Consider the following 27673-nt stretch of genomic DNA (forward strand, 5'->3'; position numbering starts at 1 on the left):
TATATATAACACTTACCTGGGATTCACACTGGAAGTGGCACACATATTTACAAACTGGAAAAAAATAACAGAATTAAAAAAATATATATAATTTCACCTTCATGTATTCATGCCATTTTAGTGTAACATAAGAATGCCTGTCCTACATAATGAAGAAACTATGTAATGTCTGCCTGTATGGTCACACTTCAGCTAACCAAAGCATGGCCAATGTCCATACTGTGGTCATTTATTAACCCATCTGGACATGGCATGTTGCAGCCAATTTGACAGGCGACATTCAAATTATCCAATTACTGACCTGTTGATGAGGACTTTAATGTCCCAACAAATAGGTACCATACATGGTTTAACTCAAGGCAGAGGTGTTTATCTTGAAATTTGACATATTCCATTTAGCATTTTAAGTAGGACACTCTCCTTCCCAGTCATTAACAATGTAGACATGGTCATTAGTAGCTTAGTTGGTTTACCCACCCAGTTAGTCTTTGGAAGTAGAAGATATCTATGACTAGGGGAAATTAATGGGTTAATGTAGATTCTATTCTGAATAAGACATTTGCATGTAAATGTATGTTTTACAGTGGTATTTCAAAGTAGCAGAACTACTGGGTGGTCAAATAGTTCTGGGCATTATAGATCACCACAAATATTTGAAACTGAAACATTCAATTTTGAAATTTTATCTACTGTGCACAAAATCCAAAATATGTATATGTATGATGAATACTTTTTCAATTTTTCCCTTTAACATTTCAGATATTTGTTTTATTTATTTATTTTTTACCTTTACATACACTTCCTTGAGTCCAAATAAAATGGCGGCAAACTTCACAAGTTTTGGGTTTCTTCAACTGTTTAGACTTGAAACTGTGACGCCGGGCAAGCTGAAGGTCGTAGTCAGGCGGCTGAAGAAGAAAAAGAATGAAAACTTTGATGACATAAGTAAAGAATATATAAGCTTACTTAAGTAGCCTTTTATTGTTAAATTTCAAAATTCTTTTTTAAAAATTAAAACATAAAACATTTATAATAAAAATAATCATAATAACAAAAGACTCAATAAATACATTTTTAAACATGAAATACACAAAACTAGATACACTGGTTTATTCTCAACATATTATTTCCCATCTTTTCTTTTCCTCAACATCTGCATCAAATCCAGAATGACTTTTTACCATGGCATATTGACTACATCAAATATCTACTTCAGTTGCCATATCATAACAATATAACATAAACAGGTATGTTTGCCAGGGCAGGTCCATACTGTTTTCATTGCTCACAGTTTGGTAACAGTACAATAACACCTTGCAGTCAGTCAACACAACTTCTTTGCCATCCGCATATTGTTCTTTGTGTTTTACAATATGAAAATCTCCCAGTTAATCTTCAAAGATGAAAATTTGTTTTGAAGTCATTTAATATGCCTGACATTGTTTCAACTGTTCCCCATAAGAGGGAATGTGTAACTTGCGAGGCAAATGAGACATACTGTGGTATACTTTGTTCTACAGCGATATATCAACCTCATTTTGATATAAATGAAATATATCCAACACTGCACGGCGTTATGTTCATAGATGCAAAGAGGAAGTTTGTCACTATAAGGCTGATTACACCTGAAGTCAGTGAGCTGACTGATTGATTGTTTGAATGTTTTCTTTGATAATCACTTTTATTACAGCACTGAGTTACATGTGTACATTGATATTTTACTGAAAATGGCTAATAGTAGCTTCCTCTTACAGTGATATAAATCTTAATTCATAAAGTGTTTATGCAACTGTGCACTGGGTGAGCAGAAATATTATTTGTTCTTTTACCATTACTTGCAAAGTGCTGCTTAGAAGCGTCACAAGGGGACTTCAGTTTTCGCATTCACAATCATACAATTATTTAAGTGAAAAGATAAATTTCTTCCATTTGTGATGAATGTATCCATGTGAATGAATGAATTGTATTTATGATGCTTTAAATTCAATTTTAATTGTTAAAACACCTTGAAAAAGATAATTCCCTGCTTGTCATACCAGTAATCAGAATTGTTAAAAATTCACAGTAACATCTTGCTAAATGCTATCAGAATTCAATCATAATTGTTATTTCTGCCTTTCTCCATGATAAAGTTCCCCTCAAACTGCCTTTAATTTTTACTAATATTGTTAAGTGTACTTCTTGAATGTGTTTTTATAAAAATACTCGGATCTATTACTCACAATGTCAACATTTGTATTACTATAATTTACATTGTCAGCATTTATTAGGAAAACAGCCATGTTGCATCCTAATTATAAGAAGGACTTCTGCTCTAGTCCTTGTACATCATTCTTACATAACAATGATCAAAACATGAAAACCATTCAAAATTTAATAAAATGTTACATAATAGTTTGCTTCTACCTTTGTCACAATCTATCCATATACAATATACCCTAACCTGACTTTAAAAATGTAACATATAACGATGCTGCTATTGTACTTTAACTGTTATCTCCAAATTAATCTGTATAATCACACACGCCCCCACCTGTCCATACAAACCTCACCTATCGTGTTGACCCAAAAGGAATTGGTAAAATGATTAACGCATTAATCTCTTTTGAACAAATCTGGATTAATGCTTCTGCACAATGCTGCTAGGAGTGAGGAATGAATCCTTGCACAGGACTACTACAGCTGCATTCAGATTGGGTCTCTTACAAAGTGTTTTAAGTCTACCTTCGGAAAGAAAGTGCTACTTGCACCTCCCCCCTCCCAATCTTTGCCTTTGTCAATGTTATTTGATCCACTGTTCACTAAACTGGTCACTTAACAGGTGTATGACATATTTTAGATTGCAATAAGCCTTCTACTCCCTGAATTCAAGTTTTAATTTCTGAACCCTGCAACAATGACCAATCATAATTAAAGCCAGGGTACATTAAGATGTGGATGGGGGGGGGGGGGGGGGTTTACATAACAGTCTGTACAAAAAAAAAAACATAAAAAACCCTACATGTAAAAACACTTAACTAATAATAATATCACAGAAGACTTAAAATTAGTTCCAGTGCATCACCACACCGTGCCAAATACCTTGGCAAGGACACAGCATACAGACTTACTGGTCACAACACCCTGGCAAAGTCATCTCTCTTCACCAATTCATCACACTTAATAAATCCACCATGGCATGTTGTATTTGATTGATTACCAGGCAATACTAACTTGGGATGTTGGCTAGACACTGATAAATATGCAACCCTTGAATAACATAATAATGCATGATATATGATGTATGATCACAAAAAGAAAAGGAGTGATGGAAAAGATAGAGGGAGGAGTGGATGAAGTGTGTGTGTGTGTGAGAGAGAGAGAGAGAGAGCCATGACAGTAATACAATAATACTGCTACCTCTTTCATACACATTAAAAAGATTTCAGGTTAAGTTGTCATGGACAAATCTCTTGTCAGTTTTTATCAGGTTTTCTTGCCACAAAAGAGATAAGAACATTTACTTTCATATCATCTGTGCAACACTGTCAATACTGTTACAGGGCAGTCACTGTTTTTGTCATGTAACAAACATTATTCAGTGTATCTTGTCAAGGACACTTTTTATCTTCACTGACCCCCAGATGTCACCAAATTCATGTTTAGAAAAAAAAACTGACATAAACCTTACAGGAACACACTTGAATGCATACATCACTGTCAACATACGGTGACAACAATGTGGCCAAGTCTGCCTCTTCCCGAATAGTTGTTGTCACTTTACAAATCTACAACATACCTTCACTCATTCCTCACAGAGGTCACTACAGGGACTGAACTCAGACCAGACTCAACTTAAACCACAAAACCTTATTGCTTAACAAATGACCAAAAAATTGCAAGACACATTGTTGTTCCCTACGCAGTCTGACCAACTGATGATGTCATGCAGTTCTACCATATCTGGTTCAAGTTCATCTGGTTCCCAAAATCAACAGAAATGTCTGCAACCAAACACCTCTGCCTAGAAGCTGTCACCAAATGGTTGTCACCACTTCTAAGAGGTGCAACATTTTGTGTATGATAGATGATTTCATTAATATACCCAAATTGCATTTTCAATGGTGGGTATTAGCACTGCTGTCATAACCTGATAAATTGATTCATGGTACTTTGAAGTATCACTGTCATCAAATATCTCTTGCTACATGTACCTCTAATCAATTACTGCAAACCAAAGGAAGTAGTACTCCATAACAACCTGCTTCTGAATAAACCGTAAAAACATATTCCTAATTCATAAGAATTATACTACACTTCTAGTCTCTTATTACGTACCTACAGCTGTTATGAAATAATTACCCAAAATAACATTTGCAATAAGAGTTGTAATACCTACACAACATATACACGATATAACAACATACATGTGCACCTACATCACAACAAACGAGATATCATTCTCCTAATTTTCATCTCTCTTATTGTAAGACTCCATTACCGACCTGTAGGCCTTCAAGCAGTCACCCCACCTACACAGTAAGCCCACTAAGCCACGGAGGTATGATAAAACCATGACCAGGGTAAACAACACGGTTTAAATAGCCTAGTGTAGTCCTGTGTGTTTGGGGAAAACAAATCCTTCATATACTGAGAGCTGTTCGGTCAACACACAGGCCAATATGGGTCAGTGGATGAAGGGCTGCAGAGCCGGTTGCGGTGTCATTTCTATACATATATATACATATATTTATATATATTCATATGTAGGCATATGTCTATATGAATATGTATATATAATAATGCAATAGTGCTTTACATCCAGTGTAATGAGTAAACGATGTCCAGGAAGTGCATGACGTGTGGGCCCCTTTAATTAGCAAGCCAAAAGATGTCATTCTAGACTATTATCTAACTCAAATAAAGCTAACAGTTATTAACCTTTCACAGTGATGACTATGGTGAATACCTACCAGTGAAATGAAAATATAATGACATATCAAGAATATCCAGCCCTGTGGCACTTTTTCTTCCACATCACCAACTTTAATTATATACCTTAAGTCAAATCTGTACCACTAATATGACACTGGTGACACACCTGCCTCAGACACCTGCTTGAAATAGTACACGTCGGCTCATTACACAGCGATTTGAAAATATTTTACTTTTTTTTTTTTTTCAAATTGTAATTCAGTCCACACACCTCAGTGGTGAGGTACATCAAACTCTCTATTGTGAAACCTTACCCACCAAATTATATGCATTCACTTCAGTTCAACTTATCTATAAGTGTGAAATAAATCTGTTTAAAAAAAGAACATTTTTTTTTTTTTTTTTTTTGTGCAGTTAAATACTTCGAACAGGAGTCACCCGTTGCTGCTCATGCAGGCTTCATACAGTTAAATTTTATATATAATTTGCATCACATAAAATACCAGCATCATATGAAGTATTTTACATATCATATATGCTATTAAAGCCATACTATATCACTGTTTAACTTGCAAAGAAAGAGGGTCAACGTGTCACAAAGGCATGCCTTTCTCGACACCCTTTATAGAGATAAATCTTCCTACTATTGCACATTTGACGTACCTTGACTATGTGTCATACCAATTGCATTCCTGTTAAAGTTTCAAGGTGGACAATACCAGAACTTTAGAGGGCTGTTTCTTAATCAGATTTTGAGTATCATTTCACAAACAACTCAGACTTGTTAAATTATCATTCGACTTTGTCTGGAAAATAGACACAGGCACTGTGTATCACAAGATGATATGCCTCATACAATTAAGTACCCCTACCCCACCCCTAGCCCCCCCCCCCACCCCACCCCTGCACCTACACCACCATCACCACAACATAAACAAACACCATTCCTCAACATCACAGCACCATAAGTCCATACACTTACTGCCAATCTATTTCCTACATCAGTGAGTGTCTCCTACATAACCAAGCCTCCTATTACACTCACAGTGCGTCTGCTGAGCCCTAATATTCACAAACATGCAGGTAGGTCTATACAGAAGGGGTCGTAACTATCTGGCTGTCAACGCACCTGCCCTGTCACCAGCATACTAAACAGTTTGCCCTGAAACTATCAACATGCAGGAAGCAGTGCCATATGTATACTCTGTGCATTGCGTGGCATTATTGGTTATGATTTCCAGGATGCTAAACTGTATGTAGTTTGGGTTTAAACATCTGAAAATTGTGATATTGTGCCATGAATTATTGGGTGAACTACTGTCAAGATATTGAAAAACATATTTCCGTCAGGTAAACTATTTCAAAATGATCTCTTAAAAAGTACCTGCAACCTCATCAATTTTCATGTCTTATAAGTATCTTGTGTTAACGTTAGAAGAAAAACCCATTCTGAGCTCGTTAACATGTTTTTATCTCTGTGATGGCACAAATTAAGTTACATGCACCAAAACAACAAATTTTATATAGCTTGGTTGACTATGGCCATCAAAAATAGTTTTACAGAGAGTGTGCCAAGTTCTATCATCATACGTGCACGTCCAACAGCGACACATATTAAATATAATGGGCTATCACTTAAATGTCACTCATCCACATTTGACCTTCATTATTTGACAATAGTCATGTCACCCAACCTTAACTGGAGAAAGAAGAAGATCCAAAAACTGATCAAATCATCAGTGTACTATGCCCATTTCCAAGCACAGAAGTAAATGGTAATTTTTTTATTAGTATGTCAAAAAGAAAAGTCCTCTTTTAAATTAAACTCTGTCAGTTTCATTTTTTCTTTATCTAAGGTTTGTTTACAGGTGATTTTGATGATCAACAGGTCCCTAAGCAATCACCTCAATATCTATACCCCCCTGCCCAGCAGGCAATGTCCAACCCTAAAACAATCACGATGAAAAAGAAACCTCAATTACCCAATGGCCCATTTCCATTTGTTGCATATAGGATAATTATATATTAGTGACAACTAAAGTGTCCTTGAGCATTCCCCGCCTGTCTTTACCCTACCTGTCCTCAATGCAGTGGTGACACTTTCCCTGTGCTGCCCCTATAAATCTCTCCTACACAACTAGCAAGTTATTAATGGGTTTCCTAGCTGCTCCACCTCAGCAAAGCACCTGCATACAGATACAACCACAACAGATATTTTTTATAATTCCTTTTCTTTATCAATGTTTCTCTCTCTCTCTCTCTCTCTCTCTCTCTAAAATCACATCATAAAATCCTTGTCATTTTTAGTTTCAAAAATCTAATTTTTTCTTTAGATTTTTACTGTAACATAAACATTAAATATATGTACCACATTCAATGCTAGTTAAAAAACCTGACCAGCCAACTTGGTTTCAAATATTCCTGAAATCCTGGCATTTGCCCTTTGACCTCTCAGAGTGTTTGTAGTATTTCTCACACCTTGTCACACATGTTCCTAGAAATGTACTGCTTAGAATTCATGGCATGTGGCAATTATATTATTATTATTAGTTATCCTAGGCATACTTCAATTCACTACAAGTTTTAATCCATCCTGAAACTTCTGTTGTACATATAAATTTATGTGAGCTGCAGTTAATGCCTCAAAATTCATGTAAAAGTCAAGGAACTTTTTTTACCTCAATAAAACATTTCTCCTATGACAATCCTGCACTCAAGTAATACATCTCAGTAGCATTTTGTAACAGTTGTCTGCAATGGCTGTTTATTAGCCAACGTTGTCAACCTCTTGAAAGTTTCTCTATCTGCAAATATTTCTACCCACCTCGCATACTCTGCATACTGTAGCAGTAGCGGAGGTGCAGCAATGAAGTTATTTACTCCACCCATTGTCCGACAATTTACACAACTTTGCGCGCCATTATGCATGGGACAAAGCCACTCTCTTTACCTCTATGGACTTTCCTTCAAACCAGTGAATACCAAACTTAAGAGTAAGTATGTTTGTCCATCACCACGGTTCATTACTCCACTGTGTGAAGTTACAGAGGGCCAGGGTTACACTGAACACAGGTATGCGTCAAGCAAAAGCTACTGGAGTTAATACCAATGTTTGTGTTACCCTGCCTTCATAAACACACTGATCTATTCCTTCCATATATCAGGTCTTTTTAATGCTTTTTACTCAGGATCCTTGTACACATAAACATACTGATTGAGCGAGAGGGTGAGAAAAAAATGTCCTCGGTACGTGCTCTGACCCCTGTACCCCCCTCTGTGTTTGTATCCTTTCTCCTCAAAGGGAAGGATAATGCATAACGTTGAAGCCTCCTCCCCCCTTTTTTTCTCTCATTTTCACATAGCACTTCTAGGGTTTGTAAAGAATATAATTATTTTTATGTATTAAAAATAATATTAATCTTATGTACTTAGTCCCCTCCCAGCTTGTGCTTTTGTTTGTTTACAACTTCAGGTACCAGAAAAATAAAGCATGCAGTCAATGACAAAACAACAATTTCTTTTCCACTTTATATGTTTGCAATTGCCTATTACTAAAACAAAAATTTTCTAAATAATAAACAACAATAGAAATAACAATGAATGAAATGTTAGTTAACTGTTGTTAACTGTTGTTGCTGTACCACCCTTCTCGCTGCTACTCCATGTCTCTGAATGTTCCTGACAGTCAAAATCAAATCATATGAGGGGAAAATGCCTAAAAAGGGTTGTTTTACATAAAATAATTCTGCAACTTTCAAATAAAAAACAGTCTACATAGCAAAGAAACTTTCTAATCTTTAATTCTGGTGGTCTCAAGGAAAGATGTCAAGCAGATAACTGGCTGGCAATGCATAAATATATTCTCCATCAGTGTGGGATTTAAGATCTTTCACTGTGATGCTAATAGTCCATGACATATGAAGTGAACACGATGAAATGACAGCAGTCACTTAAACATAATAAAATAGATTAAGCATCCCATCCTTTTCAGCAAATGCATGACCCACTTTGTGAGACATTCTTTTTTATGTACAGACACAGATGTGTCTGTACATATTGCCATCACCTGCGTCTGTCGTCGCCGTCGTCGCCGATGCCGATGCCGATGGCAATGCCGTCGCCGTGCACTTTCACTGTAAACACGATAAGTGGAACACAGTTTTATTTTTTGCTTTTATATTTACAGAGCTGATGAATATTCATAAAACGCAGGTCAAGTTCGAAAATCAGCATGATCGGGCCATTATTGTAGAAGTTATGCTGTTTTATCACTTTTCAGCATATATGCAACCCTGTAAACACATTTTAAGGAAAACTGTTAGGCCTGTTGTCATGAAACTCACAAGAGTAATCAATCTTACTAAAACGCAGATCAAGTTCGAAAATTGGCATGATCGGGCCACTATTTTACTAGTTATGCTGTTTTTTCCTTTTTTTCAGCATATGTGCAACACTGTAAACACAATATAAGAAAAACCGATAGGCCAATTGCCATTAAACTCACAGGAGTGGTCAATCTTACTAAAATGCAGGTCGAGTTCGAAAATCAGCATAATCGGGCCATTATTTTAGAAGTTATGCTGTTTTTTCACATTTCCTCAGATTCAATTCTTAGGCATGTTAACAGTCTTATTATTTTACTAATAAGATACATAAAAGTGTTTGTTTGACATTTCCTGCATCTTTACAACATTGTTAGTTGATTATGTAAAAATGATGGTAAACTTGTTATCGTGTATTGTGTAATAAAGTGTCTAAAATGGAAATAAACTCATATCATTGCAGTTTGTCAGATTCAATCATTCACTATGTTCAGAATCTCAGAATGGAGGAAATTGGACATTTAACACTATTCTATTGATATTTTTCCCATCTCATCAATTATCTTAGTTGATCATATAAAAATTGCAGTAAACTGTTCATTTTGTTTTATGTTAAAAAAGTGTTAAAAATGGAAATAAACCCATGTCAGAACAGTGCTGTCTTGTTTCACATTTCCTCAGATTCAATTCTTAGGCATGTTAACAGTCTCATTGTTTAACTAATAAGACATGTAAAAGTGTTTGGTTGACATTTTCTGCATCTTTACAACATTATTAGTTGATTATGTAAAACTGATGGTAAACTTGTTATCGTGTATTGTGTAATAAAGTGTCAAAAATGGAAACAAACTCATATCACTGCAGTTTGTCAGATTCAATCATTCACTATGTTCAGAATCTCAGAATGGAGGAAATTGGACATTTAACACTGTTGTATTGATATTTTTCCCATCTCATCAATTTTCTTAGTTGATCGTATAAAAATGGCAGTAACCTGTTAATTTTGTTTTATGTTTAAAAAATTGTTAAAAATGAAAAAAAAAAAACATTTCAGAACAGTGCTGTCTTGTTTACATTTTGGCATTTTCAAGTTGTGACTTTGAGGTTCCATGGGCCTGAAGACCTTTGCTAGTCACATTTTCTGAATATCCATGATGCTAATATTTTATTATTAAAAATTGATGGTCATTATGCTGTTAAACATTATGTAATATTGCATCAAAATTTGAAAAAAATCTATTTTGGACACTGCTCCCATGATGAGCATTTAAGAAAAACCATGTCACTTACTGTTCTCAAACAGTACAGTAAATATGTACAGATGTGTCTGTACATATTGCCATCACCTGCATCTATCGTCGCCGTCACTGTCACTGGTGCCGTGCACTTTCATTGTAAACACGATAAGTGGAAGTCAATTTTACTTTTTGGCTGTATATTTACAGAGCTGATGAACATTCATAAAATGCAGGTCAAATTCATAAATCAGCATGATCGAGCCATTATTGTAGAAGTTATGCTGTTTTTTCACTTTTCAGCATATATGCAACACTGTAAACACATTTCAAGGAAAACCGATAGGCCTGTTGTCATGAAACTCACAGGAGTAATCGATCTTACTAAAACGCAGATCAAGTTTGAAAATCGGCATGATCGGGCCACTATTTTAGTAGTTATGCTGTTTTTTCATTTTTCAGCATATATGCAACACTGTAAACACAATATAAGAAAAACAGATGGGCCAATTGTCATGAAAGTCACAGGAGGGGTCAATTTTACTAAAATGCAGGTTAAGTTCATAAATCAGCATAATCGTGCCATTATTTTAGAAGGTGTGCTGTTTTTTCACATTTCCTCAGATTCAATTCTTAGGCATGTTAACAGTCTCATTATTAAACTAATAAGATACGTAAAAGTGTTTGTTTGACATTTCCTGCATCTTTACAACATTGTTAGTTGATTATGTAAAAATGATGGTAAACTTTTTATCGTGTATTGTGTAATAAAGTGTCAAAAATGGAAATAAACTCATATCATTGCAGTTTGTCAGATTCAATCCACTATGTTCAGAATCTCAGAATGGAGGAAATTGGACATTTAACACTGTTCTATTGATATTTTTCCAATATCATTAATTTTCTTAGTTGATCATATAAAAATGGCAGTAAACTGTTCATTTTGTTTTATGTTAAAAAAGTGTTAAAAATGGAAATAAACCCATTTCAGAACAGTGCTGTCTTGTTAAAATTTGATGTTGAATTTGCAGTTTAACATTATGTACTTTTGCATCAGAATTGGCAGTAGCCTATTTTGTGCATAGTTATTTCCTGCTTTTTGTCTGTACATTTGACAGCTTTGCTGCCTTGTTAAATCATAAATATGTAATCTCAAGTGATGACGGTGATCTGAATTATTAGTGCCAAAGGGAGCGCATATTAGACACAAAAGAATGGCGCCACTTGCATTCAAACATCAAACAAAACATCAACAATTTACAGAAGAAATATGCTCAAAATTAAGAACAAAAAAAAAGCAAAACCATCATTTTAATCTCAAGTACAAAAGTATTTTCACAATGATTTTCATGTAAAATAAAAGGCAGACTACACTGAACAGGTACGATATCTTAAACTCCATCACTAAATTTGTTTACATTTCAATCCATCGGTGACAGCAGTGAACCTACTGCTCTTCGACAAAAAAACACAGCAACTTACCGAAGGATCTTTTTAATAGTAATCACTACCAGTATAAAATCCTGTCATGCATCTGCTGCTGACTTCGGTATTCAGAGAAGATTCAATATATAATCAATACAACTTGTCAACTGGTCTCTTTAACGATGCTTCTCTCTTACTCTCTCTCTCGCTCTAAAACCTAGTTGTCACAATTATCATGCATTCTTAGTAGCCTCCTTCCCAGCTTGCCTAGCAGAGTTGACAAACCAGTTTTGGCCTGGCTTTGTACATATAAACATAGTGTGCAACACACCCCACTGCACGAACTAGGCAGTAATGTAATCAACTACCATTGCTAAACAAGTTTTCATGCCCCTTTTAATGGCGTAAGCATGTGCATATCAAGAAACTTGAGGAGCTGCCCAAAACGTAACTGCACAACTAAAAGATCGTGGCTGTTATTGTTGGAAGATCATGCATTGCACGGGATGCACACCTGGATTGATATACGAGATGTTCCTGCCAACAATGTGCTTAAAATCTGAATGGTATAATCACCTTCATGGGTTTTGGAATTGCGTGCACATCTGACAATTGCTTGATTGTGTTGTTTTTTCTTTCTTTCAAACTTGTTATCTTTCTTTCTTCCTTTGTCTTTTCTCCTTCTATAAACTTTACTTTTTCTGGCTTTTTTTCTCTGTTAACAGTAAAAATATCTTTAAATTTCAAAACCTCTTTAGATTTAAAACTTCACCAGACAGATCAATTAAAACAGATGTTTGTGTTTCTACAGCTTTTTACTGTAAGTAGTGAAAAAAAGTGTCCCCCACATTACTGATCATCATCAATCACGTTTTCAAAAAGACGTTTTATAACAAGGTGGAATCTATATCTATTGGTAAAAAGTCCTTCAAGAAAACTCTTGAAATCAACCTGTTCGCACAAGTTACACAGCTTTTTCAAGATATCATAAAACATTTTGTTCTAGATACAAAGTGGATCCAACCATATCATGTTGCACATGAAGTAGCTGCAAAGGACACACAGTTCCATGGTGACATAAAAAAAAACATAATGTATCATCTAAACACTTTAAAAACTATTTTATTTAATTTCAAAGTCCAGTGAGAAAAAAGCTGATGCTTTCAATCATTATCATTTACCTTTAAAAAAAAAAAAAAAGCACCTGGTGCCATCTGGTGACAAAATCTTCCATTTCTCATATTGTGTTGGTTGTGCCTTCTTTGGCACAGCATCCTATTATCATTCTGATGCATTTGCATTCAGTGCTTCAACACATGATACAGTAAATATAATACAACATAGTTAATTCATCACACCTTATTTTTTTCATAAGAATTTTGCTTCCTTAATATAAAAATATTAATATTTTAAAACCATCTGGGTATCAGGAAAGGAGAAACTATCCATGAATCCTCACAGCTGAAATAAAAGGGCAGTCACTAACCCATCACAGGACAACTACCAAGTCTTTTTGACTTATTTATCAAAGCACTATCATCGTGTTTTTTATCATGTTCACATGAATAAAAAAAATAAAACAAGTTCCAATGGATTTCATTTAATTCCACTGCACATCAAATTACCAGAGCCCATAAAGCATAATAAAATTACATTGCCATTACTTAAATAGTACATCTACAAGACAACTGACTAAAATGTCAAGTTCTACTTAAAGGTAATTTTGATAGCATTAAATGTAAATAACAGTGACTAGACTTCTTTACAGCTTGTGATTCTAAATAAAGAAATCCATTAAGATCTGGTGATCCAAAGAGAAACTTTCAACTCCAGCAATGACCTGCCAAGCAAACAACAAAGAGCATTAGTTTAAAAGTCTTTATTGTTTAAGAAAAAAATCTGTTTCAATAAAAAACCAACCTACAACCAGAGAGCAGAACAATGAGTTGGGTATTGTCATTTCCTAGCATTCATTGTAACTAAAACAAATCAAAGAGAATATCAATTTAAAATACTAATTTTTTCCGCACAAATTATCACTATTCTGATGACAAATATATGTCAGAGTGATTCCAGTGGTAGATAGAGACTCATTGGTGATGAGGAACATTCCGTATTTATCAGACCTAAAAAGCGAATATCTGATGGGCGTAGAATTAACATACACAAGTTCCACTGTGTCTAATCTTCTCTTTCTAGCTCCTTTCATGTTGGCCAAAAAAGTTACAAATTCCAGGAACGGGTAGGCATTCACCTATGTTAGTTACAAGGTCAGTAAAAATCGACCTTTTTCTGGAACCTATTACAAGGGTCTCTCAAAATATTCCCCTTGGAGGGCAGACTTAAAGAAGGTTGATGAGTTTATCCCTGGGAGGAAGATATGAACATCAAAGAGGAGGGCTGTCTGACATTAAGTGTGGGTAGAATGCATATATAGGCATTAGTTGTGCTGCAGAAACCAGTAAAAAAATGGGGGGGGGGGGTAAATAATGTTGTATACTTATAATATCAACCTATGCTTATCCATTACCACCTGGAATTAACCTCCTTTTTGTTATGAAAATAATTTTAAAACAACAAAAATTATCATCACAATAGCAGTAAATCCCAAGAGGTATTTACTGACACCAATGGTTATTTCCCCTCCTATATCCGACACCCTTTATTACTGAAAAAATAACAAAGTAAAGCATACAATTTAACAACTAAGCTCTGATAGATTCCACAGCTAATCACAGGCGTACCTCAGGAGACCTAGCCTCTGCCATTTGGGGCACCTTCCACAAGGTAATATTATAACACACTGAAATTCCACTGATGTCAGAAAAGGATCTTTAACCCTTTTACTGTATATTTTTTCTCCATGGCAGTCCCCGTCAACAATTCCTATAATAATAGCAGTCTGAGAACTTTGCCAGAACCCCCAGCTGAAATGTAAGCAGCTTCCATGGTTGAAACAGGCATACTTTGTTGTATTTTTAACAGTAGACTTGAGGAAAAAACATATAATATTTATGCAAATAACAAACTAATTTTCAAAATTAACCAGGATCCCTTGCACAACAAAGTATCATGAAAATTTCATTTAGTAGCAATGTATCTTAGCTGAAAAAGTATGGTCTGCATTTCAAATAGAAGGGGAATAAGAAAAGGTATTTCTTTAATAGTGAAATAAAAAAATGTGGAAGCTAAGTAGCTTTTCCAGCTGTGATGATTTCGTTTTCTGAAATGAAACAGTTGTGTTGGGTGGCTACACAAGCAAAAATATACCCATTATAAAAAAGCATGCTGTTATGCAGCACTAAAAAAATTACATCACTAGACATTCATCATCTAAATTGCTCAACTGCATTCACTACATTATCAAAACATGTCCAAAAGTCACTTTTGTAACTTTCTGCTTATCAAAACATTAAATACATAGGTAATGAGGAGAAGACCAAGAAAAATGAAAATACTGAGCCAATTAAACAGCATGTTTAGAAGGATCGCTAGTGATGTACTAAAAAAAATGAAATGTCAGTTGCTGCACTTAGAATGTTAATAAACAAGCAGCTTTCAGACTCAATCTCAACTAAATAAATAGGGGATATAGAGGTCTCTATTCTGGGAATTTTCCCTAACAGTTGGCAGAATATTGCACTCACTTTGTCTGTTTATAAACATACCCCTTTCAGTTCCAATCTTAGCTAACTGTGCCAGATATTGCAATATAGCAGAACTTGAATTTCTTTCCTGATGTCAAAAAATATCTATTGTTCAATAATAAACTTTCTTCAGATTCAACCTTTTCCATAATTCTTAACTATCCCAATAAACTTCTCCAGAGATGGCTATATACTACAGTAGCTCAACTGCCAGGACAGTTTATTTATTTCTTTATTTTCTTTTTTGTAAAACAAATACAACTTATTCTTTCCACAACTTGGCCATATATACCTAGGCCAGCTTCACTTTTCAATCTTTTTTGTTATTTGGGATTTTCCACCATTACACTAGACAGAGATTTACAGAGAAAACTTGTCACTTCTACTGAAATATGTATATATGTGTGTACTCACCATTCCTTTAGAATACATGTGACAGCAAATACGTTTTTTTATAGTTGATTTTTCTTTCCAGAGAAAAGACCTAATAAAGTTCCAAGTGGAATGTTACTGTGGTGACTAACTCATCCATTCAAATCTGTACTTCTATGATGAACTGTCAATATTCATGTTCATTCACTTTAGACAGTGTACTTTAATCTACTGCAACTTAATACATCCACCATCCGTGTCAATAGTTAACAGTCACACACAGGACAATGCTGAATATCTGTAATGAGTATCCAATACTTTTTCTGACAATTCTGGTTCTCTGTCATCTTTTCTGATCAGCATCTATACTCCAGTTGTCACAATCGAGATCTTAAATATATATAAAAGCAGAAATACAACTCTTTTTTTTTTCACAAAGAGCAAGGACGTTTCAACTACTGTATTTTCCAGTAGCCGTTTTGATTAAGCCAAATTTAACAAGTAAATACATCTGTCCAATATTGCTCTTTGTCTTTTCAGCCTCTCTTCCACCTGCAGCTGGTACACCATGTCCTATAGATAATATCAATCTTCTAGTGAGTTTGTTGTACAACATTTATCACAATACCTGAGAAGTCACAAAGCCGATTGCTTTGTTATCCAAACAAAGACCAGTCAAAGTTATTTATTTTCAATATCACATGGTGTTATGCTACCAGTAATAACCTTGGTGGGGATATGCCTGTCTATTGCTGAGCAAGAAAATCTTCATTGGACTCCACATAAGTTGTCTTCATAACTTGAAAATCCCTTCAACCACTGAATGACATCTTTACAAACAATCGTCCCTTCACTGCTGGCCAGCAGTTTTTTACATGACTGATTTATTGTATAAAAGACTATATAATATAGAAGCTGTGACACCACAGTTCAGAGAGAAAAAAAATCACACCGAAGTATAATGCACCTTTGTCACTTCACTGTCTCAAAACAAGTCTAGGTAGCAACTCAAAATAATATATGAAGGCTCTGATGCTGGTAGCTTGACCATCTCAACAGACACCTCAAATGACTATAAGACTATTTACTGGATGGTAATAACACATATCCAGTTAAAGGTTCCTGTGAGACCTTTTTTTTTGCCCTAAATGATGCCGCGGAAATCTGGATACCTCATGAGAAAACAGAAATAATTACCTAGTTAATAGTTATCACTCATCTATTGCTTCTTCTTGCATTCCATTCAAGAGCCTTGACAATACTTCGACTCTCCCTTGAAATTTATAAATCTATGTTTCTTCCTACGTTTAAGCAGGAACACAAAATATAAGTCCTTCAACCTCGGTAACCATTTAAGTGCAACTGTTAAGTTAACAATGACAAATGTCCATTTCACAACAATGACTGACCTGAGGCCATAATGTAGGTAGGGGAATCTTGGCAATCATCATCATCATGGAATAATCATAATATAATGACATAATTTCGACCCAGAATAAAAGTAAAGCATCAACCATACTCCAGGCAAGTATGTAGGGTATCACAAACAGTGCTGGATAAAGAAACCCACTGCTAATTTACTAGCTTCTAAATGTCTTAGGTTAAGCCACCCCAGGTAAATGGTTTTTTTTTTATCCAATTCTCAACAGTAATCATGTCATTATAAGATAGAAATCCTGCCATTCTTATGGGAATTCAGCTCTGTTCTGGGGCAATTACCTGTACAATCAAGGAAAATCAATTGTCAAAGGTCATTTGATGTCCTAAGAGCATGTGTTTCTTATGTTAGCTATTCAAAGCATGTGAAGAAGTTTGGGAAAGTATTATAAGTGTAAGTCTTCTCTTTTTCTTTTTGTCCAACTTATCCTTCCCACATACTGGATATCCACCTCCCCCCCTCTCTCTCTCTCACTCACTCTCAAATCCACTCTCCTTTTCTCCTTCTCTTCTCCATGCTACACCCCTACAAAAGGACCATATCTGCTTACTATCTGCATAGACATATTGGCATTTTGCTGATACTTCTAATCCCATGTACAAATACCAAACACCAATGCAGATACACACTATTTACATTAGCTGCACTATCAGTAATCAAATGTACATGATCCAAATCACATGTTTTCCTGCCTCATTTGTATCTTATTTGATAAGACTTTTTTTTACAGTGTATGGTTTGTATCAAGATTTTCTAGACAACTCTAGGCTGCACCATGGAGGGACAAGTTGCTGAATATAACCATATTCTGGAGGTGTTTTTGTTATATATTTATCTTTTGCCACAGTTACCAAAATATAAAACTTATACAATACTTCTATTTCATTGAATCCATAGATTCTGTACATTCAAGTCTACTACTTAAACTGTATAAAGTATGAAATTTTAAAAATGTGTTACGGCCATCTTCCTTACAAGTTCTTCAAACACATTCTTCGTCCACACTGTCTCACCTAACACATCTCAACATGTAACACAATGCCACAACTAAGGCATCCCTAAATAACTGCCTATCACTTGAAATGGAAACTATTAACTTCACTCAATTCCCATATTTCTTGGTCTTTACTGCAGCAATCGATAATATTAGGAATACTGCCCACATCTATCTGCTGATGACCAAACATTTATCAAGTAATAAAACATACTGATTGTTTAAAGTGATAAATGCCTAACTTGAGTTATGTAGATATAACAATTACATGCTAAGCTATCAATATTAGTTAACGTCAACATTTTGATACAACAGCACAGGCAGGTGATAGAAAAACAAAGCAAACAGAGAGAGAGAGAGAAGAAAAGGAAGAAGATCGAGCGACTTTACTGTGAGTGAGAAAGAGAGAGGAATTTACTGAAAAATATGACTTGATATCCTTAAGGCTATCTACTCCAATTCCTAGAATAACAGAGGCCAGAAAGAAGGCCTGAGGCTTACAAGCACTTCCTTATATCTCTACTACCCAGCCCATCTATCAGTGGTCAAGTAAAACCTGATTAATGTAGACATTTGTGGTGGGCAGCCACATCCTCCTCACACCAGGGATTACCCAGAGTTACACTGCCAAGGATAGGCTCAATTACTGCAGACATGCTCAATTAAAACTCAACGAGCCAATTAGTCTAGGATGAAACTAAATTAACACAGTAGGAAAGACATATAAACCGCAGGCTGCACAGGGAGTATAAGGACCAACAAGGGAGAAAACATTTATGTTATAGGTCCTGTTCTAATCACAGGGACTGTTCACAAAGAATTTAGACGGCTTAGCTAGTGTTCACTTACTCCATGGGGACTCTTGCTGAATGCAATTAGATTAACAGACTGACATACCTCCTCCTGAAATTGAGTAAAATATGGAAAAGCTGATGATTATAAAAGTACGTTGGAAACAAGGGGAAGTGTCTACTAAGAAAAATAAATCTTTTTTTGTTTTTTCTTAATTAACTGATGTCTTTGCAGAAAAGGAAAGACAACAGGCAAAATTTTTAATTTTGGTGTTACACTGCAGCAGTACTGAATTTTTTATGGTGAATAACACCCTTTAAAAAAATAAAACATTAAAATATGTACGCATATGCATGTCAGGAATAGCTAGAGAGAGTCGTCAACCACACATAACAAAGCCATTAAGCTGTCAAAACTGCCAGATGTCTGCATAATCACACTCACAAAAAAAGAGAAAAAAATAACCAGCCACGCATATCCACACTTCATCATCCTGTAACTTCTCATAACTTCCTCAGTCAGTTTGATGGATTAATTTTCTGAACAGCTACCCAGAATTCCCCTAGGTAGTTAATTGGCAATTTGATCGCAGCAGACGGCCAACAACTGTTAGCTCAGAGGGGAGTCTAGGCTGCATTTCTACCAACACTAAAAAACAGGTTTAGAAATGTTTGAAAGATGCCATGATAATCTAACAATTGGACAGTTGTCACCATAACAATTAGGTCTGTGAGACTCCATGGTCTCAGGTGTTGTACTGCTTGGCTGGCAATACTGGGTAATAGTAAATACTATGATATCAAAATATAACCTCCAAAAAAATAGTTACATATTCCCTGTGTGAATGCATCATAGATGTCAGATATGATCAGCAGGTTTCCATTTTCTTTAATTTAAGGATCTGGATGCAGAAGAAAAACAAGGGAATGATTTAACCAGCTACACCCTGTTAGCAAAAAGGTCAAGATATAAGTCTTCACATTTACAAGGTCTTCCAAGACTGCCTCCATGTTGTTCTTTAGCACAGTTATGAGTTGCAAGGCTATTAATGCTGGTTTCCACTCAGGGATTTTTTTTCACACTTGGTTATCCCTTCTTAATTTCCTCAGTGGTTTAAATACCATTTAGCTTTGGCTTTTAGACCCATCTGGTGAAAACTCTCAGACATAAAAACCAAATTCCTTTCAAATTCCAAAGGGCAAGTACTGAAATATAATATTGTACTTATGAATCGTTTGCTGCAACAATTCTGTTTAGTAATGTTTTAACATGCAATACACCTTAAATGGCTATCAGGTAAACAGCTGTAATGGTAATTGCACAGAAATAGTTTATTCTAGACTAATATCAAAACATGAAGATGCTTTTAGATCTACCTGTGTAGTGATTAACATAACCTGAATTCGCACAGAGAGGGAATTAGAACTGTTTCATCTTATATGTATACAGTAGTACACTTTGAGAGATTGACAATTTAATAGCCTGGTTATTATGTAAGAGTGTCACCATAACTAAGGCTCCGAGCACAACATGACCAATTAATTAACCTTACTAAACAGCAAAAAGCAAACTCGTGAAGGGGAGTAAAACACCCTGTAGCACAATAATACATGAGCATCTCTCTCAGCACTACAGGTATAAACTGTATGACCCAGTATAATATCACCCAATGTGAAAAGGGCTTATACTTATAAACCACACTGTCACTGTGGTTAACCACACTGTGTCAGGATTATGTAATTAAACCACATCTGCCATTAATGTGGACTGATTGAGTTACCTGCCCTACGGTGCACATAAACAGTTAACATATGCTTACTTGCTAATATCCAAACAGTTCAGATTATCAACTTTTTACATATATATACATTTTTTTATTTTAATATATTCTGGACAATTTTGACTTTTAATCTTTCCTTCGCAAATTGGGATTTTTTTCTTTGGTCAGCTTTTTTTCTTTAAATTAAATTTTTACTAATTTTAACTATGTAAAGGCAATTTATTAGTTAAAGGTAGCACATTCCTCTTTCTCCTTCCCCCATCCCTCCATAAATTTTTAAGTAAATGCACTTCAGAAATGTACTTTTAACTTCTCAAATACCTTACAAAGGGCTGCTGCAAATAAGTCAGAACAGCAGTGGCAAAATTCAGCTGGGTTGATTTCAAAGATATTTTTTGGCAAATGACAAAAGTGACCTCTTGCATAATGGCATTCTTAATACTAAATAAACTTTAGAAAACTTACTACCTCTTGCGTAATGGTGCCTTCGTGCAAAACAAATCTACTGTTATTGCACTACGATAATGTAATGTCCAGGCTTTGTCCTTACAACCAAGTGTGTATTGTTAAAATCATATCAAATATATGAACAAAGTAACAAGATCAAATGTGGATGAATCCGCAGTAGGCTATCAAATCGGTCTTAATGCCGGTGGATTAATGTGAGACTGAATTCACTGCCAGCTATCTTGTTGTTAACATTTAATTTCCCCCATTTCCTTCCTGAATCAAGGACAGCCATTAAAGTGGAGACAGACTGGGCATTGTGCTGATGCACCAGAGTGAGGCATTTGTGAAATTACGGAGACAACTTGTCTTCCATTCTATGCTCTCCCAAGCGGACATGACTGAAACTTAATTGATCTGATGATCATAGAGCACACAGTTTCTTTTGTATCTGAATACGATGGACAGAGGCGATTAACTGTAATTTTAGAATAAGGCTGTAATGTACCATGATGTCAAGTGACATGACATGATATCATGCCCTGTCACAATGTATTACATCAAGAAATACAATTATATCGCTATAAAAAAACTTAATTATGTTATAATGAAAATAAAAATAAATTATGAGGACCACAATGATAACTATTACATGGTATTTTTAACCTTTTTACTAATCTGCAGCATAGGTCTGAACCAAATGGTACAATAATAATAATAATAATAATAATAATAGTAGTAAAAGTAGTAGTTTATTGGGCTACAATCAGTACATCTATCAGCTCTACATACTACATGATTACTGAATAATGACTCAAAAGTAATATTAATAAAATAAAAACATACAATTTCATCATTAAGAGACAATGATATGGAAGGAGTAAAATTTACATCATGACAGTATATATACCTTAATGACCACCAGGGCAGAGAGAGTGCTATTTAACAGTCTTCTCCTTTTTCAATCCAAGTCCAGACCCTGGACAATATAATGAGTGACCATTATAAAAAGAGGGTAAAATTTAAAGTCAACTTCCCTTTAGTCCTGCCCTGAATGCTGGGTTTATAAATCAAAATAAACAGACATGGCTTGTAATTTTCTACTGGTATGCAAGTTGTGTTTTGGCAAATAACTGTGGACAATTGGGGCATAAATAGCACCTTCATTCATTTTGATTTGGTTGGATTCCTTTTGAATTCCTCCAGTGGTCAGGCAGACCAGCAGGAAGCAGGTACCCTGAGTATCTCAGCAAGTTTTTCTGTAAGATACATGTACTTGTTGTGTCCTTTGTAGATTCTAAGACTTAATTGTCTGCCTTTCCCTTTACTCCATTTTTATTCAAACATGTCCTTTTTCAAGCTTAAATACTAAATGGAAAGTCCATTGCCACTCATTGCTCTGTGTGTGTGTGTGTGTGTGTGTGTATGTGTGTGTGTGTGTGTGTGTGTGTGTGAGAGAGAGAGAGAGAGAGAAAGCAAGAGAGCGAGAGAAAGAAAAGAGAAATTTAAAAACAAGGAGAGAAAGTGACACAGACAGACAAGGTAGATCTGACAGCAATGTGGAGATGCTAAATTTCATTGTCAGACTTTTTTTTATATGAAATTTATTACCTATGGGTATCATGTCATACTATGACACTGAACTCAACCAAAAGCTATCTATTACCTTTCATCAAACCCACACATAATGTACACTTGACTTATGCAACCTTATAAGTATTTTGCTACTGGCTAAAAATAACTAATATATGCTGTGAATTTTTTTTAATTTTGGCAAGTTTATAATGAGAGCATCAGGTTTAATTAATATTACTGACGCACATGCACCTGTACACATGCATCAAAATGCAAGTGCATTCACAAGCATACACGATATGTACACAGACAGAAACACAATATTCCTTTAAAATACAACCCCATTTCATACAAGACTGATGACTGACAGGAGGCCTAGAGTGCTCACATTAACAAGGAATCTAGCAATGGCTGATAAGAAGGTATGAAGTGACCATGATAAACACCATGAGCACAGTCAGGCATATACAGGGGGCCCAGGATGTATACACAGATAGCCAGAAGTTATGAGGGTTTATTTGGTGGGAAGACACTGCTATCCTTGCTTCCAGGTCAGCCAGAACAGCTCCAACATACAGCACAAAATATGATATGGAACTTTTTGAATATGATCACAAGGAGAGAAATTCAAATAGAAATTCCATTGCATCTGATAATCATGAGACAAAGGTTTTACATATCTATGTAAACACACAATTAGAATACAATCTAAAATACATGATGAAAAGCTATGATAAAATATCATATCCACATATAAATGACTGGAATCATACCAAAATGACCTATTTTCCTTATTACCCAAAACAATTATAAATGTCTAAATCTAAAACCAATGATTGGCCAATGATCACAAATGTATTTTGATTTTTACTTTTGAATTTTTCTAACCAAATTAAATCGTTCTAACACAGACCTGCCAGACTGCTAGACTCACTCCATAGTTTGATACAATATTACAAAAACAAATTATGCAATCGATTGGTTTCAGTCACCTAACTCATTCTGGCATTAATTAAAGTCAGACAATGTAGAATACATCTGGCATGATTATAGATATTAAGTGTAATACAGTTTAGTCGCTTAAAATGATATTAGTGCATAGCAATATCAAGCTTTATTATTGCTGATCTCTCTAAAGAGAGAAATATATCTGTTATAGTTTATAATTTCAATGTCCCTTATGAGAATAATATATTATTTTATCAATTTTATCACGTAAAGCAGATCTGATCACCTCCTAAGGTCAAACACAACTCAACACCCACCATGTACATTTGTGATATAAAGACACACATAGGGTGCACTCCCAAAGAAACTATCAGTCTCCGCGGGGACTCCTGCTGAATGCAATCAGTTTAAGAGATTAACATGCCTCTTGTTTACATCGTTCTCGAAGAAGCATGTTATTCTGTTTAACTGACTGCATTCAGCGAGAGTCCCTACAGAGTTCAATGGATCTACTAAGACCGATATTTTCAATGGGAATGAGCCCATAGAGAAGGCCTGATAACCATGGGTTACTCTCTTTCATCAGTCTGGTAAAGTTCATTTAAAAGTAAGATTGATTCAACTACTATCAAATGGAAGACTTAATTTAAGTATATCATACTTCAACACCGGATGGTAAGATTATATTGTCTCTCCCCCCCCCCTCTCCCTAACCTGTCTTGTAATCTTAAATCACATGTTAAGGAATCTAGTATTGTGATGACGTCAGTCGCAACCATTTCCAGTTAATTTAAGACAGCTGACAGTTTAAAACAGCATGTTGTCTCGTTATAGATAGCTGATCAAACTAGACTAGTAAAAATTAATTACTAATATGTATTTGCCTTCACGTAGCAATATATATCTAATAAAAGCACTACTCTGAATATTCAGTTTTGCTACCAACTTCACCTCTTTCATACGCTTTAGGCTATGTCAGCAGTTTTAACTACATGATTTATTCATTACATTATTTATACCAATGGTGCCCCTATGGCAACTATGCCATAACCTTGAATTCTTGCTTTGATATTCAGTTCCCTGCCCATCAAGGAACATGGCTATTTTATGAGACAATTTACAATGGCTGATGTACCTGTTCATAAGGTTCTTTTTTTCAAAAGACACCATTAAGAAAAACTACCAGTGCTTGTCAGTTAAATATAACTAGACAGGGGCGGATTGAGGTCGTCTTCTGGGTCTTCCAGAAGATGGTCAGATTCTTAAGTTTACATTGACGGGTGTCTAATTTTTTCTGTTGGAAGACGGTCAGAAATGGTGGTAACTCAACAAAGATAATTTGGAACACTGTCAAAAATATCTCTGGATCCACCCCTGCCAGAGTTGAATTCAGCATAGCTAAATATATACAGAATGCTCCAGATATGTTCAAACTCTAAACTAGGTAAATTTTCTTCTTAAACAGACTTGCTTTGATTTGAAATATATATTCTAATAATAAAAAAGCCGATTTTGTAAATAATGGGTATTATGTATATACATAAAATACATTTAAAAGGGTTGGATTGTAATACAGTGACTGTATATAGATTTATTGTAATTCTGATTATTAGCAATGGGATAATACTTGAAATCAATGGAAAGGCATAATTAGAAGAATTATACAAGATAAAAATTACAGTTGACAACAACTGTAAAATTAAGCATACTGATAGCCATTACCAGATACACTGCAGCCTTCATAAAGACGGGTTTTTCTGTTCAAAATCTTCACTGTAAAATTCAAAACCACCAAAGATTTACCATGCAAAATCACATGTCAAATTTCCCAACCCATCATTTATGGCTATATGTACTTTCAGATTTGTACCTTGGGCTAAATACACAGTGTCAGGACAGACTTCAGTCTCCACACAAACGCACAGGACAGGAAACTGTCAGGTGATTAAAATAATCATGGTCACGAAAAAAATTTGTAATGGCTTCATGTCATCACTCATGGGAATATTTCTAAATTATTTAATTCCAACAGACTAATAGTCAGGCCAGTTGGTTTAGGGACCTAACAAAAATGTTTCAAAAGCAAAGACTACAAGGGCCTATTCTCTCTCTCCCTCTTGCTCCCTCTCTCTCAGAGTGTGCATGTGCATGCACACAACCTTAAACTACTGAGCGTGCACCTATGTCCAGTTTCACAAAAAGACGTAGGTCAGTTCCTTGGCTTAGTTGACTAGGATTTCTATGAAAGTGCTGTAACACTGTTCCTGATAGGGTAAAATGTGTGCATGTGACCGTGTTAAGTTGGAAATTAAGTTCTTAGCCAGGGAACTTGACCTGAGTTTTTTTATTTATTTATTTATTTTTTTATTTTGTGAAACCGGGGCCTGGTACTGTATATATATATATATAAGTCCGTTCCCGAGAAAGGTCCCCATCTACATGTCTGCCAGCTTTGCCTTGCAAGCATTATATGCACCCATATATGTCAAAGTCTTACGTGTGTCAGTGCCTGTATTATATGCTCAATCATCCTGCACAGTCATTAAACTATCAATCAAGCTATAATAACCCTGTACATTAAGTAATATATGGACCACCTCCATCACCATTATATAATACCCAACACATCAAGGTGTCTGCGATGATAATATTGGGTAATACATTACACCTTTGGGTGACAATACCAGATTACAGACTAATAAATGACACCTGTGATTGATAAGGGCTTTCTATTCCTCTACTCACATTGGAATTTGTTCTGATAGGCAATGTTAAGAGGGGTATCTAAATGGAAAGGGATCCTAAGGCACAATCTGAAGGGAGACACAGGGGCGGATCCAGAGTTATTTTCTGACAGTCTTCCAAATTATCTTTGTTGATCCATCCTCCATTTTTTGACCGTCTTCCGACAGAAATAATTAGATACCCGTCAATGTAAACTTGAAAATCTGACCGTCTTCCGGAAGACCCAGAAGACCCCCTAAATCCGCCCCTGAGACAGGACATGGTTCCCAATAAAATCTGCAGGGCCAGTGGCTAAAATATCCTTAGCTTAGAAAAAATTTCACTCCTACAATTAAAAGTAAAATGTGCTCTTCCTTCATAATTTCCTTTAAAAGATAAGAGAATAATAAAGAAAGCTCAAGGGTTGCCTTAGGGTACAGGTATAAACAAATCAAATGAAAAACTGCTGTTTTATCCAAAAGAAATGAAAGATATAATTCAATGAAACCCTAACCTCTTTGACCTTGATATAACACCCACTAGCTTCAAAAGTCACAAATCAATAATATGCCTATACTTCACAGCGGTGATGTTACCTCAAAGAATAAAGCACCTCATAGCCAAACTTCACATTTCACCTCACATCTATCATCCTCTTCAAACAAAAAATAATGAAGCTTCCTCAAGTCTATCATCTTTTTCAAACAAAATACAGTAACAACAGTGAATCTGTTGTCCTAAACAAACAAAAAAATGGGGCTTATGTTCTCTAACCTCTATTCATCAGAAAACTGGGTCCTCACCCTTCAAAACGCTTCATGATATTTAAAGCGCTTTTGCCACATAGTGATATATTAACTCCTAACGTAAATACCACAATTTATGAGTCCAACAACTCATTTAACAGAGATTGAGCCTGATTGTTAATCTTCCTATGCTGTGTCATTTAGAGAAATCTGTTATAAATTCACAAATGCTACCAAGGGCAAGTTTCTGACAACATACAGTAAATATATCTTTCTGGAAAACAAACACGAGGTCCATTAATTCACCATTCTTT

The 27673-nt window shown here is 35.3% G+C and overlaps 1 protein-coding gene across 7 annotated transcripts in view; it reads right to left on the reverse strand.

Moving 5' to 3' along the window:
• LOC106176690 (tensin-3) overlaps positions 1–27673 on the reverse strand; it is a 117937-nt gene that overhangs the window by 72225 nt on the left and 18039 nt on the right. For all 7 annotated transcript variants that reach the window (XM_087006949.1, XM_087006952.1, XM_087006950.1 and 4 more), the window contains 2 exons: positions 788–908; positions 17–54 (listed from right to left, as the gene is read on the reverse strand). In XM_087006949.1, coding sequence (XP_086863075.1) covers positions 17–54; positions 788–908 — 159 coding nt within the window. The remainder of the gene's footprint in view (positions 1–16; positions 55–787; positions 909–27673) is intronic.

The sequence above is a fragment of the Lingula anatina genome, chromosome 2 (assembly GCF_051362555.1).
Source record: "Lingula anatina isolate TDL-2025a chromosome 2, LinAna3.0, whole genome shotgun sequence".
Classification (NCBI taxonomy): Eukaryota; Metazoa; Brachiopoda; class Lingulata; order Lingulida; family Lingulidae; genus Lingula; species Lingula anatina.